Source organism: Chrysemys picta, unplaced genomic scaffold, assembly GCF_011386835.1.
Source record: "Chrysemys picta bellii isolate R12L10 unplaced genomic scaffold, ASM1138683v2 scaf1415, whole genome shotgun sequence".
Classification (NCBI taxonomy): Eukaryota; Metazoa; Chordata; order Testudines; family Emydidae; genus Chrysemys; species Chrysemys picta.
In genome coordinates, this window is record NW_027054121.1 from 1 (window position 1) to 15587 (window position 15587).

The following is a 15587-nucleotide window of genomic DNA, read 5'->3' on the forward strand; positions in this document are numbered from 1 at the left end:
CCCACGCACCAACGGCGAGCTTCCCTACTGGGAGGCCACACCCCAGGGACTGCACAAGCAGAACCGCGCATGCCCAGTTGAACAGGCAGCGAGGTGTGCATTTTCTCGTCCCCGCGCGGCTGTTTCCGGCGCTCGCAGTAGGAGACAGGCGCCGGCTGTGGATAAGCGCGTTTCCGGTCAGTGCCGGGAATGTCCGACCAGGGCCTGGCCGGTGGCGGGGCGGACTCGGGGCTGGAGGCGGCCCTGGGCAAAGTGGGGGCCTCGGTGCGGTCCCGGCGGAAGCTGCCAACGGCGGAGGAGGCGGAGCTGTTCGAGCTGGCGCAGGCGGCGGGGATCGGTCTCGACCCGGAAGTGTTCAGGTGAGGGGGGCGATGGCGGGCGAGGGGGGGCCACGCGCGCGCGCGGTCCGAGCTGCTGACCCCGCGCCCTCTCCCCGCAGGCTGCTGCTGGACCTGCTGCGGATGAACGTGGCGCCCCTGGCCGTGTTCCAGATGCTGAAGTCCTTGTGCGCCGGGCAGAGACCGGCTCCCAGCGGCCCCGCCGAGACCGCCCCCGAGACGAGAGGTTAGGAGCTGCGGGTTATTAGGGGCCCCCCTCCCGCCGGGCTGGTCCTGGGGGAGCCCGGGCCCGGCTCATGTCCCCCTCCCTGCAGGGAGGTGCCCGGGCTCGGGCCCGTGGCTGCTGCTTTCTGCTGGGGCAGGGGGGTGATAAAGGGCAGTATGGAATTAAGCAGGCAAATCCCTCCCGCGTAACAGTCTCTGGGCTGCCACGGCTGGTTTTGCTGCAGGAAGGAGGCGATCTCTGTTGCCTCAATTAAAGGGCTGGGAGCCTTCATTTATGCAAGATGCCAATTAGACATTCATGTATGTTAGCTGAAAGTAAGGGGTTTTAAACAAAGTGTATAAAAATCTTGCCCTCTTCCTAGCTCATCTCGCACTCTCTTGTTGCTTCTTATGTCATCACTTAAGCCTGAATTTAAGCCCCTTTAGCCATATTGAAAATATCAAAAACAAATAACCTAAACCGTAGCGTGGTCTCATCTACTCTCATAACTGTAGCTACGCTATGGCTTTAACTAGTATAGTTTTGTTGGCCAAACAAAAAATCACAAACCTGAGAACGCAATGCCAGTAAAACATTTAAGTGTAGACCAGGCCTTACTCCAACTCCCCAGTTCTCACCACCTCCATTCTAGACAGAGTCTAATTTCTAACACTGTAAGAAGTAGGAAGAGACCTTTTTTGATAAAAACATCAGGCACTAGTTTTTCACAATAAAGAAGCAAAAGGCACAAGACCTATGTTTCTTTTAAAAATATGTACATTCTGTTGCTGCTCTTTCTCCCTTTCCATTCTTTTTTGGAAATAGAGTATATTATTGTATCACAGTTTCCGCTGTCTCAGGTGGAGGCGACATTCTTTCCTGCTGAGGAGGGCTGGGTGCATCTTCCTCTGTATCTAGTGAATGTTCTTTCCATTAGTCCTACCAGGCTTTCAGCAGGCATTCATGTTAAGTGATAAGTGTGTTATAGTATCAGAGGGGTAGCCGTGTTAGTCTGAATCTGTAAAAAGCAACAGAGGGTCCTGTGGCACCTTTAAGACTAACAGAAGTATTGGGAGCATAAGCTTTCGTGGGTAAGAACTGCACTTCTTCAGATGCAAGAGAGTGTTATAGATACTGTGACAAGCAGAAGAAGCATGTTAGAGAGGAGTTCCCCACCAGAAGCCTGGGACTGAAAGTTCAAAGCTGTAGTTGGCCAGCAAGGGGTCTGTACCAAACCAGTATGTACTGTCATAGCACTGGTTCATCTGGGCCCCTTAGCTTTAGTCTGTTCTCTGACATATTCTTGCCATGGTCCCATCTAGACAAGAGGTTTTTGACATGTTGTAATTTGGGTTAATCAGTTTCCAGTTAATATTAGTTGATTAACTCCACTGTAAATGCAAGCAAATGTTCGTACCTGTTTATCTGGAACCAAAAACTGTACTCTAGGTGCAGGGCCTTATGGTGTGCAGTTTTCATCCTCTGCTTTTTAGTGTTTCTCCCCTTCTTTCCTTGCTTTTCCTTCTGTCCTATCCCTCTTGATCATACCCGCAGACTCACTAGCAAAGCAGTCTGTTGCTTCTATTGGCCTTGCTAGGGAAGACCAGCTGAGCCTCCCTTGCATTGCTTCTGAAGGATTATAAAAACTGAGCATGCCAAATTTAAACTGGTTTGGAAGTAGCTGTCTGGGAGCCTTCAATATTGGAAACAAATTATATTAAATCATAAGAAAACAAAATTGCAGTTGATGCTGAAAGTCCAAATGAGAGCTGTTTATCATGTGAATGATACAGACTTGTATGTTTCTGGCAATGCCTTTATTCTTAGTCTGAATTGTTAGCAGTTAAAAAGTGCTGTGTAAGTGGCATACTTAGCTTGGGATGGGTTGTGACACCTGATCAAAACTAAAAGATGCCAAAATACAATTCCAGTTCACCCCAGCTGGCTACAGTGAGCGGCTGTGGGTGATTGTATAAAGGAGACACGATTGTGGTATGGCTCCGCAGGACTCCACATGGCTTGGCTTTGGCCAGAATGGAAATGAATATGAAGAGATCTCAGTACCAGAATAAAGGATCACATTTTAGGCATTTAAAACAATAGTAAAACAGTCTTTTAGGTATTTAGATGAAAAAAAGTTACTTTATCAGGGGATAGCCATGTTAGTCTGTATCCACAAAACCAAGGAGTCCAGTGGCACCTTAAAGACTAACATTTATTTGAGCATAAGCTTTCGTGGGTAAAAAAACCCACTTCTTCAGATGCATGGAGTGAAAATTACAGATGCAGGTATTAGATACTGACACATGAAGAGAAGGGAGTTACCTCACAAGTGGAGAACCAGTGCTGACAAGGCCAATTCAATCAGGGTGAATGTAGTCCACTCCCAATAATAGATGAGGAGGTGTCAATTCCAGGTGTTCTTCTTTTACGTAAAGACTGTCCGGTTTGGCCAATGTACACGGCAGAGGGATGTTGCTGGCACATGATGGCATATATAACATTAGTAGGCGTGCAGGTGAATGAGCCCTTGATGATGTGGCTGATGTGGTTGGGTCCTCTGATGGTGTCGCTAGAGTGATTTCTTTATTTTCCTTGTTGGGCCTGTCCTGTAGTAGGTGATTTCTGGGTACCTGCCTCGCTCTGTCAATCTGTTTCCTATACTGACCGCTATACTTACCTACATGCCTCCAGCTTCCATCACATGATCCATTGTCTACAGCCAAGCCCTAAGATACAACCGAATTTGCTCCAATCCCCCTGACAATCACCTACAAGCTCTTTATCAAGCATTCTTAAAACTACAATACCCACCTGGGGAAGTGAGGAAACAGATTGACAGAGCGAAATGGGTACCCAGAAATCACCTACTACAGGACAGGCCCAACAAGGAAAATAACAGAACACCACTGGCCATCACATACAGCTCCCAGCTAAAACCTCTCCAGCACATCATCAGCGATCTACAACCTATCCTGGAAAATGATCCCGCACTCTCACAGACCTTGGGAGACAGACCAGTCCTTGCTTACAGACAACCCCCCAACCCGAAGCAAATACTTACCAGCAACTACACACCACACCACAGAAACACCAACCCAGGAACCAATCCCTATAGCAAACCTCATTGCCTACTCTGTCCCCATATCTACTCTAGCGACACCATCAGAGGACCCAACCCAATGCCCCTTAGCGGTGTACATTGACCAAACCGGACAGTCCCTACGTAAAAGAATAAATGGACACAAATCGGACATCAGGAATGGTAACATACAAAAGCCAGTAGGTGAACACTTCAATCTCCCTGGACATTCTAGAACAGATTTAAAAGTAACTATTCTTGAACAAAAAAACTTCAGAAACAGACGTCAAAGAAAAACAGCAGAACTAAAATTCATTTGCAAATTTAACACCATTAATTTGGGCTTGAATAGGGACTGGGAGTGGCTGGCTCATTACAGAAGCAGCTTTTCCTCTCCTGGAATTGACACCTCCTCATCTATTATTGGGAGTGGACTACATCCACCCTGATTGAATTGGCCCTGTCAGCACTGGTTCTCCACTTGCGAAGTAACTCCCTTCTCTTCATGTGTCATTATATAATACCTGCATCTGTAACTTTCACTCCATGCATCTGAAGAAGTGAGGTGTTTTACTCATGAAAGCTTATGCCCAAACAAATCTTAGTCTTTAAGGTGCCACCGGACTCCTTGTTTTTTGTTTTTTTTTCATCTTTGATGCATACTTCCTTCAAAGAAAAGCAAAGCATCACAGTTAATTTTAGCAACTACCTAGGAAATGGTGTACACTTGTGCATTTACTTACAACATTTATTTAATGTTGGGGTTTATTAACTCAAAATATCAATTAAGTACTTCAGGAAAATGCACTGTGTGCTTAAAAAGCTTGTTTTACTGTATTAATGGCTGGCAAGCAATGTGGAAAGTGCAATTATGAAATTATATTTGAAACGTTTGAGAAAAATATTGGTACATTTATTACTATGAAATGATTTTTGTTTAACAGCATTTTAATGTAAGAACTATTCAAGTCTAAGCTGTTCATCTGGGGACTTTAAAATTGTAGAGGGGCAACATAAAAGTAGACTGTTAAGATGACAAGATTATGAAATTGATGTATTTAACAAAGCATGTGAGCTATGTTACCATTGTCAAGAGACAACTTTTCTTTTTCTTTAAGGGTATTGAGAATTCATTTACATTCACGACTCTGTTCTTTTTTTCAATAGACATATGGTGTTTTTAATGTGTTTCTGTGTCTCTCTTTGAATTAGAGGTCTCATTTCTCTCTGCCAAGAACAGTAAAATCCCTGCACCACTCTCCTTTTCCTCTGCCCTTCGATCTCCAAGACTAACAGCCCCTAAGATTGTGGTCTACATCCTGCTGATGCTTGCTCGCCTCTCTCTCAAGGTCCCCCTCGTTCCTTCCAGTTTTCTTGCTGCCTGTTCTCTCCTTTTACAGGTTGTGTTTATTAGTTTATCTACTGGGGTTGGTGCAGTCTGTTAGGACGTTAAAAGTCGCACTTGCATTGTGAGTCCTTTACATTTAGACTAAAAGAACCGGTGTATCCTCTAAACAATACATTCTAATGTTAATAAACTGTCAGGAAAAAAATGGGTAATTTTAAAAATAATTAAAATGTACAGGTTAAAAATAAAATGTAAATCTTATTTTAAAAATGAAAACTGATTCACTTTGCTGTTGAATTAAGAGACTGAAATCTATTGTGAAAAATTCTTTCTCTGTCTTAGACTAGAAAGTGCCATACGCATAGACAACCAAGAGAAGTAAGTTTAGGAATTACATATTGTGGCCCAGAATCTGCAGACCGTTGCGTTAGGGTGGGCTGCTTTGCCCATTCAGAGCTTCCCTGAAGGCTGTTCATTCTTAACGAATTGCAGGATTGGAATCTAAGAACTTCCTGTGCATGGTGGATATTTTTGTCAAGTTTTTTATCAGTGGCTTTTTATAAACGCAAACTGGTGCATGCACTCTACAGGAGAGCTTGTGTGGCGATGACTCGCTATAAAGACAAATAATGCTCGAATTTATATCGGTCATATGCATTGGCCATTAGGTTTAAGGCTTGCAAACCTGTTTCCATTTAAGGCCTGTGTTTTCTGATTTCCATGTGTGTTTCAGAAAGTTATCTTTTTGGGTTGAAGTCTTCCATTCTTCTGTCTCTGGCGGATTGTCTTTGGAAGCTTGAGTAAAATCCCTTTAGCTCTTTTTGAGTGGGGATGGGGTGAGTTCTGTCACTCTGTCTTAAAAACTAAACTTTAAAGATTGTGGCTGAGGTAAGGAAGCCAACACACACAAATATGGCATGTGCACACGCCTCTATGGCCATTGTGTGATTTTGTATGTTTAAAATCCATTTCCAAACAAGTTGTAGTGTAGCCATTTCAGTATATGCTGCTGTGCATACATAGGTGAGAAATGCCTGCTTGCTTTTGAGCTGGGATATCTTGGAGGAAGAACATGACCACTCTAAACCTTTGGAGCTTAAAACTCTCACAGACCAATTTTGTTTTAAACATGCACATCTTGAGAATTGCTACAGAACAGCATAGGGTTGAGATTTGTCTTCCATAGTTCTTGAAATTATGCAAGCAGAAACTTCCTTAATGAAGCACTAGTGCTACAGGTCCCAGAAATACTGTCCAATTCCACTTTTTAAAAGTACATTACAAGAGTGTTAACTTTTAAAAAATGCACTTAAGTCAGGAACTGCCAGAGTGAAGATATCCCATTCAACCTTAATTCTGCCCATCTGTGTATGTGTTACAGTAGTCTCCAATTTCATGCTGTCATACCTTTTTCCCCACATGACCCCTGCCTCTATCAGTGCAGAAGATGGATGGCATTATAGTGAAGGGGCAATTCAATACTCCTTTTATCCTCCTCATTCTGTGTCTGGCCCCAAAGTATTTGGGGTGACGGGGGAGATGGTTGATGGATTCTCATCTTGCCCATATCTCAGATGCATTTATAGCTCTGTGTGGACCCTACAGAATACTGCAGGAGGCTCACTGAGGCCCAGTGCAAGCAACTGAAAACCGTGTTATAATGGAAAGGGATTGGCAACCTTAATGCAATGGACACTTCCAGCTATAATGCACCATATAACTGTGTACTATCTTAGATACACGGGTAATGTGTTGTTGTACTGTGGCAAAGTTATAAATAGTATACAACTTGAGTGATACAAGCAGTATTCAATCAATTTAAACAATAAAGCACAGAAGCAGTATAGTAAAATGGAGTAATAGTAGAAAGCAACGACAGGTTTCACAGGCAATGTTTAGTTACACCAGTGGTTCTCAAACTTTGTACTGGTGACCCCTTTCACATAGCAAGCCTCTGAGTACCCCCTCCCCTTATAAATTAAAAACACTTTTTAATATATTTAACATTATATTATATTATAAATGCTGGATTCAAAGCAGGGTTTGGGGTGGAGGCTAACTGCTCGCAACCCCCCATGTAATAACTTTGTGATCCCCCCCGAGGGGTCCCGACCCCCAGTTTGAGAACCCCTGAGTTACACAGAACAAAACTGCATGACTATCAGATTTGTCTGAGTACATCTTACTGTTCCCCCTACTGGTATGTCACGTATATACTACAGCTATTTGCCAAATGGGAGTGGGGGCAAGTCACTTGGAGTTAAACTTGTGCAGTTAAAAACATAAGGCATGATAAACCAGTTGCATCAAGTAATTCATGAAAATATTTGAACTCAAAATAGCTTGAGAATAGCTGAGTCGCAGATGAACAGTACAAATAAAATCTGAAACATTAGAGTGTCCACTCTATAATAGAAGTATTTCTGGGGAAAGTTTGTGAACTAAAACAGTAACCTGAATACACATGCACCTTAAAGGTGCATTTTTCTTTTAAAAAAACCCCCAAAGACTTAGGAAACAAATGCAAGACATAGAGCACTGAAAAGTCATGTGGTTTTCGGCGTTACGGTGGTAGAGATGGGAGTGTTGAAAAAGCCGCCAAACCGGGTAGCAAAGTCAGGCATCCTTGTCGGGAAGCAGGGGACACATGATGACCTGCATCTGAGATGGAGACCTGGGGCAGTGTTGCAGGGCTTTGAAGCTGAAACTTGATGGGATGGACAGGACAAGTGGGGGAGCCAGTTGAAGGATTCAAGGCAAAGAATGACATGGTCAGATTGGTTAAGGAAGGTGGTTTTAGACAAACTGGAAGATGAACAATGGGAGGGTCTGGAAGGTCAGAGGTGATGCTTAGGGCATGGATGTTTTTGTTAACTGATGAGACAAATTGGGTTGGATTTTTCAAGAAATTGTGGAGGATTAAACTGCAGGTTTTGATCAGCGTATGACTATTGTAGCATTTCAGAAAGCAGTGTAATTATGGAAAGGGGATAGTCACACCCTAGCTAAGATTGCAGCCAGGATTGCATTATAAAGACAAATTGAAATTTGTAATTTACCAAAAAAAAGTAACTCAGAGTGAAATAGAGAATTGCATGGAATTGAGCAGTGCTTCTCCATTTGAAAGATCACAAAAATTATTCTTACTTGAAACTTTTGTGAGGTCTCTGTTTCTCTTTGAGTTTTTAAAAAATGAAATTATACTGCAGGAGTCAGTTAATAAATAGTATCAGAGGGGTAGCTGTGTTAATCTGGATCTGTAAAAAGCGACAAAGAGTCCTGTGACACCTTATAGACTAACAGATGTATTGGAGCATAAGCTTTCATGTGCGCAGCATCTCTGCTTGAGAGAAGCACATCTGCTGGATACATGCAATGTGTGTTGGGGCTTTCGCTCCTAGAGCCTGCAAGGATCAAGTGGCCTCTTGCTATGGTCGTTCCTGGAGGCAAGTTCAGCCAGACTACAGTTCTACTGGCGCAATCTCTCTCAGCTTAAGCTGAGCCTGCCGTTCCTGGTTCTGCTGGTGCAGTCTCTCCATCTGAAGCCGCTCCTGACACTCCTTGACCTTCTCTCTTGTACTGATGCTGTTGGTCTGCTCTCTTTTGCTCCTGGTCTCCAAGGTGTTGGGTTTCCAGATTCACTCTGTGCCTTTCCTGTTTGGCTGTCTGCCGCTCCTGTTTCAGTGGTGTGTTGGTCAGGACAGAACATAGTTGCTTCCTCTGTCAGTCTGTTTGTTCCCTGTTTCTCTCCAGTATGGTGGACCTTTTGCCAGCAAGCTGGAGGTTCTCTGCAAACCTGAACCGTCATTCCTTGACTGGTCATTTAGAATATTGCAGATCTACTAGCTGTCGTTTTGTCTGTTCTTCAGTGTTAAGCTGCCTTTCTCTGCATACTTCAACCAGCTGATTTTTCTTGAGCTGTTCATAATTCATTTTTCTCTGTCTCTCTCGTCACGCTGTAGCTCTTGTCATTCCTTTCCCAAAAAGACTATTGAGACTTTTTGCTCTGTGGTTTTCCCTTCCAGGTAACTTGCTTTCACTGCTGTTGACACTTATGCAGTTCACACTGCTGCAGATCCCACCGATGCCACCATAAATGTCACGGGTCAGGGCAACTGCCCCTGTATTTCCTCTCAGTGGTCTAGCAAAAACACCTATTCTCAGGCTTCCAGCTCCCCAGCCATCGCCTTTTTGGGTGCAGACCTGCATTTCTCTGCTTTCTGACAGGTATTTCCAAGCTGCACAGTTCCCTGCCTTCCCTGTGTTATTCCCAGAAGAGACAGGCTGCCCAAGTGCACCTGCTTGCTTTCTCTTCAGCAACTGATGAGTGATTGTCAACAGAAGTAAACTACCAAACAGTTCTTTCTATGCAAGCCAATTTTATTCTTTAGGTTAAGACACTACAGAAAAAAACCACATTTAAAGCAATAAAAGAACCTATATGCATGCTAATAAGCTTACCAGGGTTCACCTCAACCCCAACATGGATTCTGCAGGAACAGTCCTTCAGATTCTCACCCATGAGGTTTCCTTGAGGTTACAAGTTAATCACAGCTTCAGTTCAGAAGAAAAATGTCTTGTGGGGCTTCAGCAGGTCCAGTCCTTCCAACGCTACTCTAAAGATTGGGGCCTTCTAAAGACCATGGCTCCTGTCTGTTTACTGAGGGGTTGCAAGCACTTTGGAGGACAAGATTAAAATTCAAAATGATTTTGACAAAGTCAATAAATGGTCTGAATAATTAAATGGTTCTTAACTTCAGTAAGAACAAAGCAAAGTACTGTGCTTCAGAAGGAATAATCAGTTGCACAGATACAAAATGGGAAATGACTGGAAGGAGTACTGCAGAAAAGGGTCTGGGGGTTATAGTGGATCACAAACTCAGTATGAGTCAACAATATAGTGCTGTTGCAAAAAAAGGAAACCTCATTCTGGGATGTATTAGTAGAGGTGTTGAAAGCAAGACAAGAAATAATTCCACTCTACTCAGCACTGATAAGGCCTCTGCCAGAGTTCTGTGTCCAGTTCTGGGCCCCCACTTTGTTACAGATGTGGATTAAAGGTCTAGAAAACATGACCTATGATGGAAGATGAAATACTGAAAAAATTGAGTTTGTTTAGTCTGGAGGAGAGAAGACTAGGGTCACATAACTGCCTTCAAGTATGTAAAAGGTACAAGAAGAGAAGAGTGATAAATCGTTCTGCTTATCCACTGAGGGCAGGACAAGAAGTAATGGGCTTAAATTACACCACGGGCGATTTAGATTGGGACATGAGGAAAAAATTCCTAATGGTAATGGCAGTTAAGCACTGGACCAAATTACCTGGGGAGGTTGTGTAATTTCCATCACTGGAGATCAGTGATGGTCTAAGTAATATTTAGTTCTGCCATGAGTGTAGGGGACTGGACTAGATGACCCATTGAGGTCCCTTCCAGTCCTACGATTCTATGATTCTTTCCATGCTGCTGTTAAGCATTCCTGTCCGAACACCCTGTGTCAGCTGACAGGGTGGTTTGTTGGAGTGCTCTGACCTCTTATGAGTCATTGAGTTAAGGAAAGGAGGTAAGGGAGAGCTGGATCCTTCCCACTCCCTCCCTCCCTCTCCGCTACCTCTGTTACCCAGCCCCTTCCCTTTCAGGGCTTCTCTGCATAGGCACAAGCACTCTCCCAGGGATTGCACTGCACAAGGGTCAAGGTGTTCCCAGTTAAGGAGCGTAGGATGAGTTTTGTTACAGATGTGGGTGGAATGGGCTGTAAAGCATCTGCTGGAAGAGAAAGCCAGGGGAGCAGAGCAGCATAGCCTTAGTAGTCTGCTTGGGGGCCAGGGACAGGAGAGGAACTCAGCCCTAGGTGCTTTTCAGCCAGGCCACAGGAATTAAACTCTCTGCTTAGGACACATTTGATTTTTTTTTTCAAAACCTGCTAATGATTCAAGTAAGGCTTGTGCTAATTTCCTTTCTGTGCATGAATTATAAGAAGCCTCTAACTGGAGTACACCTTTTTGCATTAACATGTAGATTGCATAAAAGGCACACCATCCCTTTGAAATCATCCCACTGCCTCTTATTGTTACCAGGAACAACTAATATAACTGAAAGAAAGGACTGAAAACAATGGCTTCTGTGTCTCTGCCAGGCCTGTGTGTAGAGGCAGTGTTACTGTTCTCCCACTAAAGCCAGTCTGTCGCTTTCCCCGGTTATTTGTCTGGGTCTCACACAACAAGGGGGGGGGGATTTTTTTTTTTTTAAATAGGGGTGTGTGTATGATTGTGAACCCCCCTGATCCTTGCAGGGGCTCAGGACTGGGCAGCAGCAGTGAGCTTTTAACTCTGGTTTTCAAATTGACTAGTGTCTCCCAGTCCTCATGTCCACTTCCTGACTGGAGCCTGGTTGGAAGCACTGCCCTCACTGTGTTACAAACAGGAATAGTAAGAAGAGCAGTTGGAGCCTTAAAGGCAGAGTCTGAGCCGTGGGTCACTCCCTGTGGGAAGAAGATACTGTTCTAGTGGGGATGGGGAACCTCCACAGTCCTTTCTGCTACTGAGGAATGAAGGGGGCAGCAACATCAGTCTGGGCAGAGAGCAGGCAAAGAGAATGGTGTTGTAGGTGGCTACTTCTAAAAACACCTGAGGACTACAGGAAGCTTTCCCTGGGGCCTGATTGACCTTTGTGACACTGCTTCTATGCCACTGCAGTGTCCTGTCTGCTGCCAGTGTGCACTCCATAGTGCCACCGTGCAGCCGTGCCTGCCTCCTGAATACATCTATCTATTGAACCAACTAGGTTTTAAACCCATCTCAGTATTGTTTGGACGGAAGAATGAACCATCGCAAGCTGGTGTATGTATCCTTGCATGTAGTTGTATGCACCTGGTTTTATGAACCTACATCAGCCCATTTGTAGGACACACACTTGACTGCTCCTATTACAGTCATCTTCTCTGAGCTTTTGAAGTACTCAAATGAAGTCTCTCATGTGGAGTATCACTTGTATTTGTATCATGCTGCATATTTACAGAACACTGGGTCTCTGAAAAACAACCAAGTATGCACCTCAAAGTAGCAGGACATCATGTGTCAATTCAATTAAGTGGGGGAGCCTTTTGTTAGCATCAGTATTAGTTTCCTAACTGTAGGGGGAAGTCTCTTGAAATCCTTTCCGTTCATGGGTTGCACTAATGTGCGTTGATTTCCCTAATGTTCAATATTGTTTAATACAACTGTTGAGGCAGAAGTGCACACAGCACACCAACTCTGATTGTTGGGCCTTCTGGTGTGGCTTCCATGCACATGGTCTGACCCTACCCTATTGAAATCAGTGAGAGCTTTGCCATTGATCAAAATGGGAAGACTGACGTCATACCTATATTTATATATACATAAAATGGTCATTCTTTTTTTCCGAGGAGTTTAATATCATTTGAGGATAAAGGGCCAGATTTCTGGAAGCCAGCTATTGGGCATTTGTGTGCCTATCCTGTGGGCCCACATCCCCTTTTTGTGAGAGAGATGTACGTTACTTTGTGCCCACACAAATGAAGGATTTGCACTGTAACTGGACATGTGCATTCAAGGGAGGAAGGTATTTACATGCACAAATGTGCACCTACTTGCTTGCTAAAAAAATCAGATAATCTTTGGGGATGATTTTGTTGCCGTCTTTGATGAAATAAAGTGAAATTTCTCCTCTCTGCAATTTGTGCACTTTCATTGACAGCACTTGCATTAATAAAGTTGCTTGAGGGCTTCTGAGCTTCAGCAAAGGAGAATTGCAAAACTGTCTGGCTGGCTTTGGGCTGACAGATGAGAAGTCTACAGTAGTAGATTTTTCTTAAAGAACAGTTGACATGTCTGAAGCAAATGAATGCATTTGCTGTTTATTGTGTTAGTTTGTCAAACTATTTACAGATGCAAATGGGCCACTTACATTTTTATTCTTTGGAAGCAATTTAAATGTTTCTCTAGTGCACTATGCTGTAAATCTGTGCTGTTGGCAGTAGTGGCTTTCAGGGGGCAGGAATGGTGCTACATAGGAATGACTTTTTGGTAAGTAATGCAGTAATGGAATAAAGTTTCTACAGTTCACTCTTCTATTGGCCACGCAAATTGCAGAGATGATGGATTCTAAACAACATAAGTGGGTTGCTACTATATATTGTATAGCAGGGGTAGGCAACCTATGGCACGCGTGCCAAAGGCGGCACGTGAGCTGATTTTCAGTAGCACTCACTGCCCGGGTCCTAGCCACCGATCCAGAGGGCTCTGCATTTTAATTTAATTTGAAATGAAGCCGCTTAAACATTTTAAAAACCTTATTTACTTTACATATAACAATAGTTTAGTTCTATATTATAGACTTATAGAAAGAGACTTTCTAAAAACGTTAAAATGTAGTACTGGCACACGAAACCTTAAATTAGACTGAATAAATGAAGACTCGGCATGCCACTTCTGAAAGGTTGCCAACCCCTATTGTATAGCCATCAGTCAGTTGTCTTACAAAACATCTCAACATCCTAATCAGGTAATTAATGTAACTAATTTGTGCAGAGAAAATATTTAAATTAGCTTACCAAATGCCTGCCTTTTGCTCTGATCTCTTTACTGGTATGTGTTTTTTCTAAAACTCTTTAAAGCATTGGAGCCTGTTGTTTGTTTATTTGGCTAGCTCCGTCCTTCTCATCCCTTCCTAGGATAGATTGTTCTCCCACGTTTCTTTTTGACCTTTCACTTGTGTAATTTTCTCCTTACCCTTTTTCGTTACCCTACATGATGTGCCTCCTCTAAGACGGCCCTCTCCCGACGCAGGGAGGTGTGTCAGGCCCTGTCTCCCCACACCTCACTTTGGTCTCTTTCTTCCCCTCACCTGTCCTGCTTGCAGCAAGTCTCAGTTTGTCCCCTTTCTCCTCCTGCTGACCGTGGAAGGGGTCCCCTCCAGGTCTCTTGCTAGCTGTGTGCACCACACTTCCTGCCCTCTCCCCTTCCAGCTTGCACAGTGCTACGCAGTGGTTTGCCCTGTGGCTGTGTTGCATCATAGACACAGCTAGTAGTGGTAGGATAAGAGCAAGATGGCTCAGGAGTATTCTATCTCCCTTCTGAACCCAGCAAGACAATCTGTGAATGGCAGCTCCTGTGTGGAATCCAAATGCTGTCAGAGAACCCCAGAGCATGACCAGAATACCCAGGAGAGTTGAGGTCTGTTAGTCTGACAAAGTGACAAACAGGAGAGGCTCTGCAGGGTTGGACCCTGTCACTGTTGCTTGTGAGAGGAATCAACTCTTGAACATCGGTTCACTTGTCCTAGCCATGACATGTTAGATGCTCTTTAAATTCTTCCCTAGTTGCAATTTGCAGTGCTGGTGTTCCTATGCTAAATGAAAGTAATCACATAATGTGTTCACACATTTAAAAAACAAAGTGATTTATGCTATTTGATTTATCTGAGGAACAAATTGTGATGAATATGATTAGTCCTACTACTGCAGTTTGTTTAGGATTTATGCTACCTGACATCTGTTAAATTACAGTTCATGAATTTTGTATCTATATTGGATGCTGGTAAAATTTCATCATCTAATAAAACCCTACCTATAACATGAATTCTCGAGGAACACTAGCAGCTTGGGTGCAGTTATGATGTCAAATTAGAACTTTAGAGTTAACATATTTATTTGTCCATCCAGGGAGAAATAAAACCAATTCTTCAGTCAGCGGGACCCAAGGCCTTGCAGAACGTTGCAGCCGGGAAGGATCTGTCCAAAGAATGCCCCGGCAGCCAAGCACTAGCAGGCTCCAGAAGACTGGAACTTCTGGAAAGAGCAGTGGAGGCAGCAGTACATAGAGACTCAAAATAGAGCACTGAGGACCTTTGTAAATTCTCCATTAAAATAAGTGCAATGCAGCACAACATGTAAAAATGCAAATGATCCAAGATTGTGAACCTGCTCCAGTATTTTGTATTTATGAATGCTATAGAATATCACAGGTGATGTATGCAAAGTGTCAGTTACTGTTTTCCTAAATTTCTTTTGGATACATCTGTTAATAAAGTTTATATAGTTATAAACAACTTAAAGTCAGCACACCAGGAACGGAATCACTGGGGGTCATCCTGACCATGGGGACAAAAACAATGAGTTTTGGGAAATGCACAAAGTCATTTTGTTTTCATTTGCTGAGGAAGCAAAAAGAACAGTGCATTTTGCATTCATGAGATAAGCTGTTTTAAACAAAACTTTAATAGGCTAAAAACCTAACTTTAGGTCTTGTATTACTGTGCAGGTGCAAATGCTAGTAAGTTGAGATGATTAATAAAGAATAAACAGGTCTTTGGATTTTTTTCTACAATAGAATTTAAAAATCAAGAGCGTGGTATAAGTGGTACTATCAGGGTGATAATGCTTTAAACTATATGCTAGAGATGAATTAGTTGTGTCACAGAAAATTCTAAATTCCCTGTCGCTCAGGAACATTGATAAAATACTTTCCATACTACAGTCATACTGGATTTTTAGGGGCTGATCCTGCTTCCATTTGAAAACATTAATAAAACATCCATTGACCTGCAATAATTGCAGGAATTGGCTCTACCCTCGTAGCAGGAATTGTAAGTTTTG

General features: G+C 43.3%; 1 protein-coding gene across 1 annotated transcript; it reads left to right on the forward strand.

Moving 5' to 3' along the window:
- Positions 1–156: 156 nt before the first annotated feature.
- On the forward strand, positions 157–14974 carry LOC112061743 (mitotic-spindle organizing protein 2-like). Its single transcript, XM_065580057.1, is given in 5 exon segments — positions 157–359; positions 440–564; positions 4838–4939; positions 4942–5025; positions 14655–14974. Coding segments are annotated over 5 exon segments (639 nt in total). The 5' UTR covers positions 157–189; the 3' UTR covers positions 14813–14974.
- Positions 14975–15587: the final 613 nt, after the last annotated feature.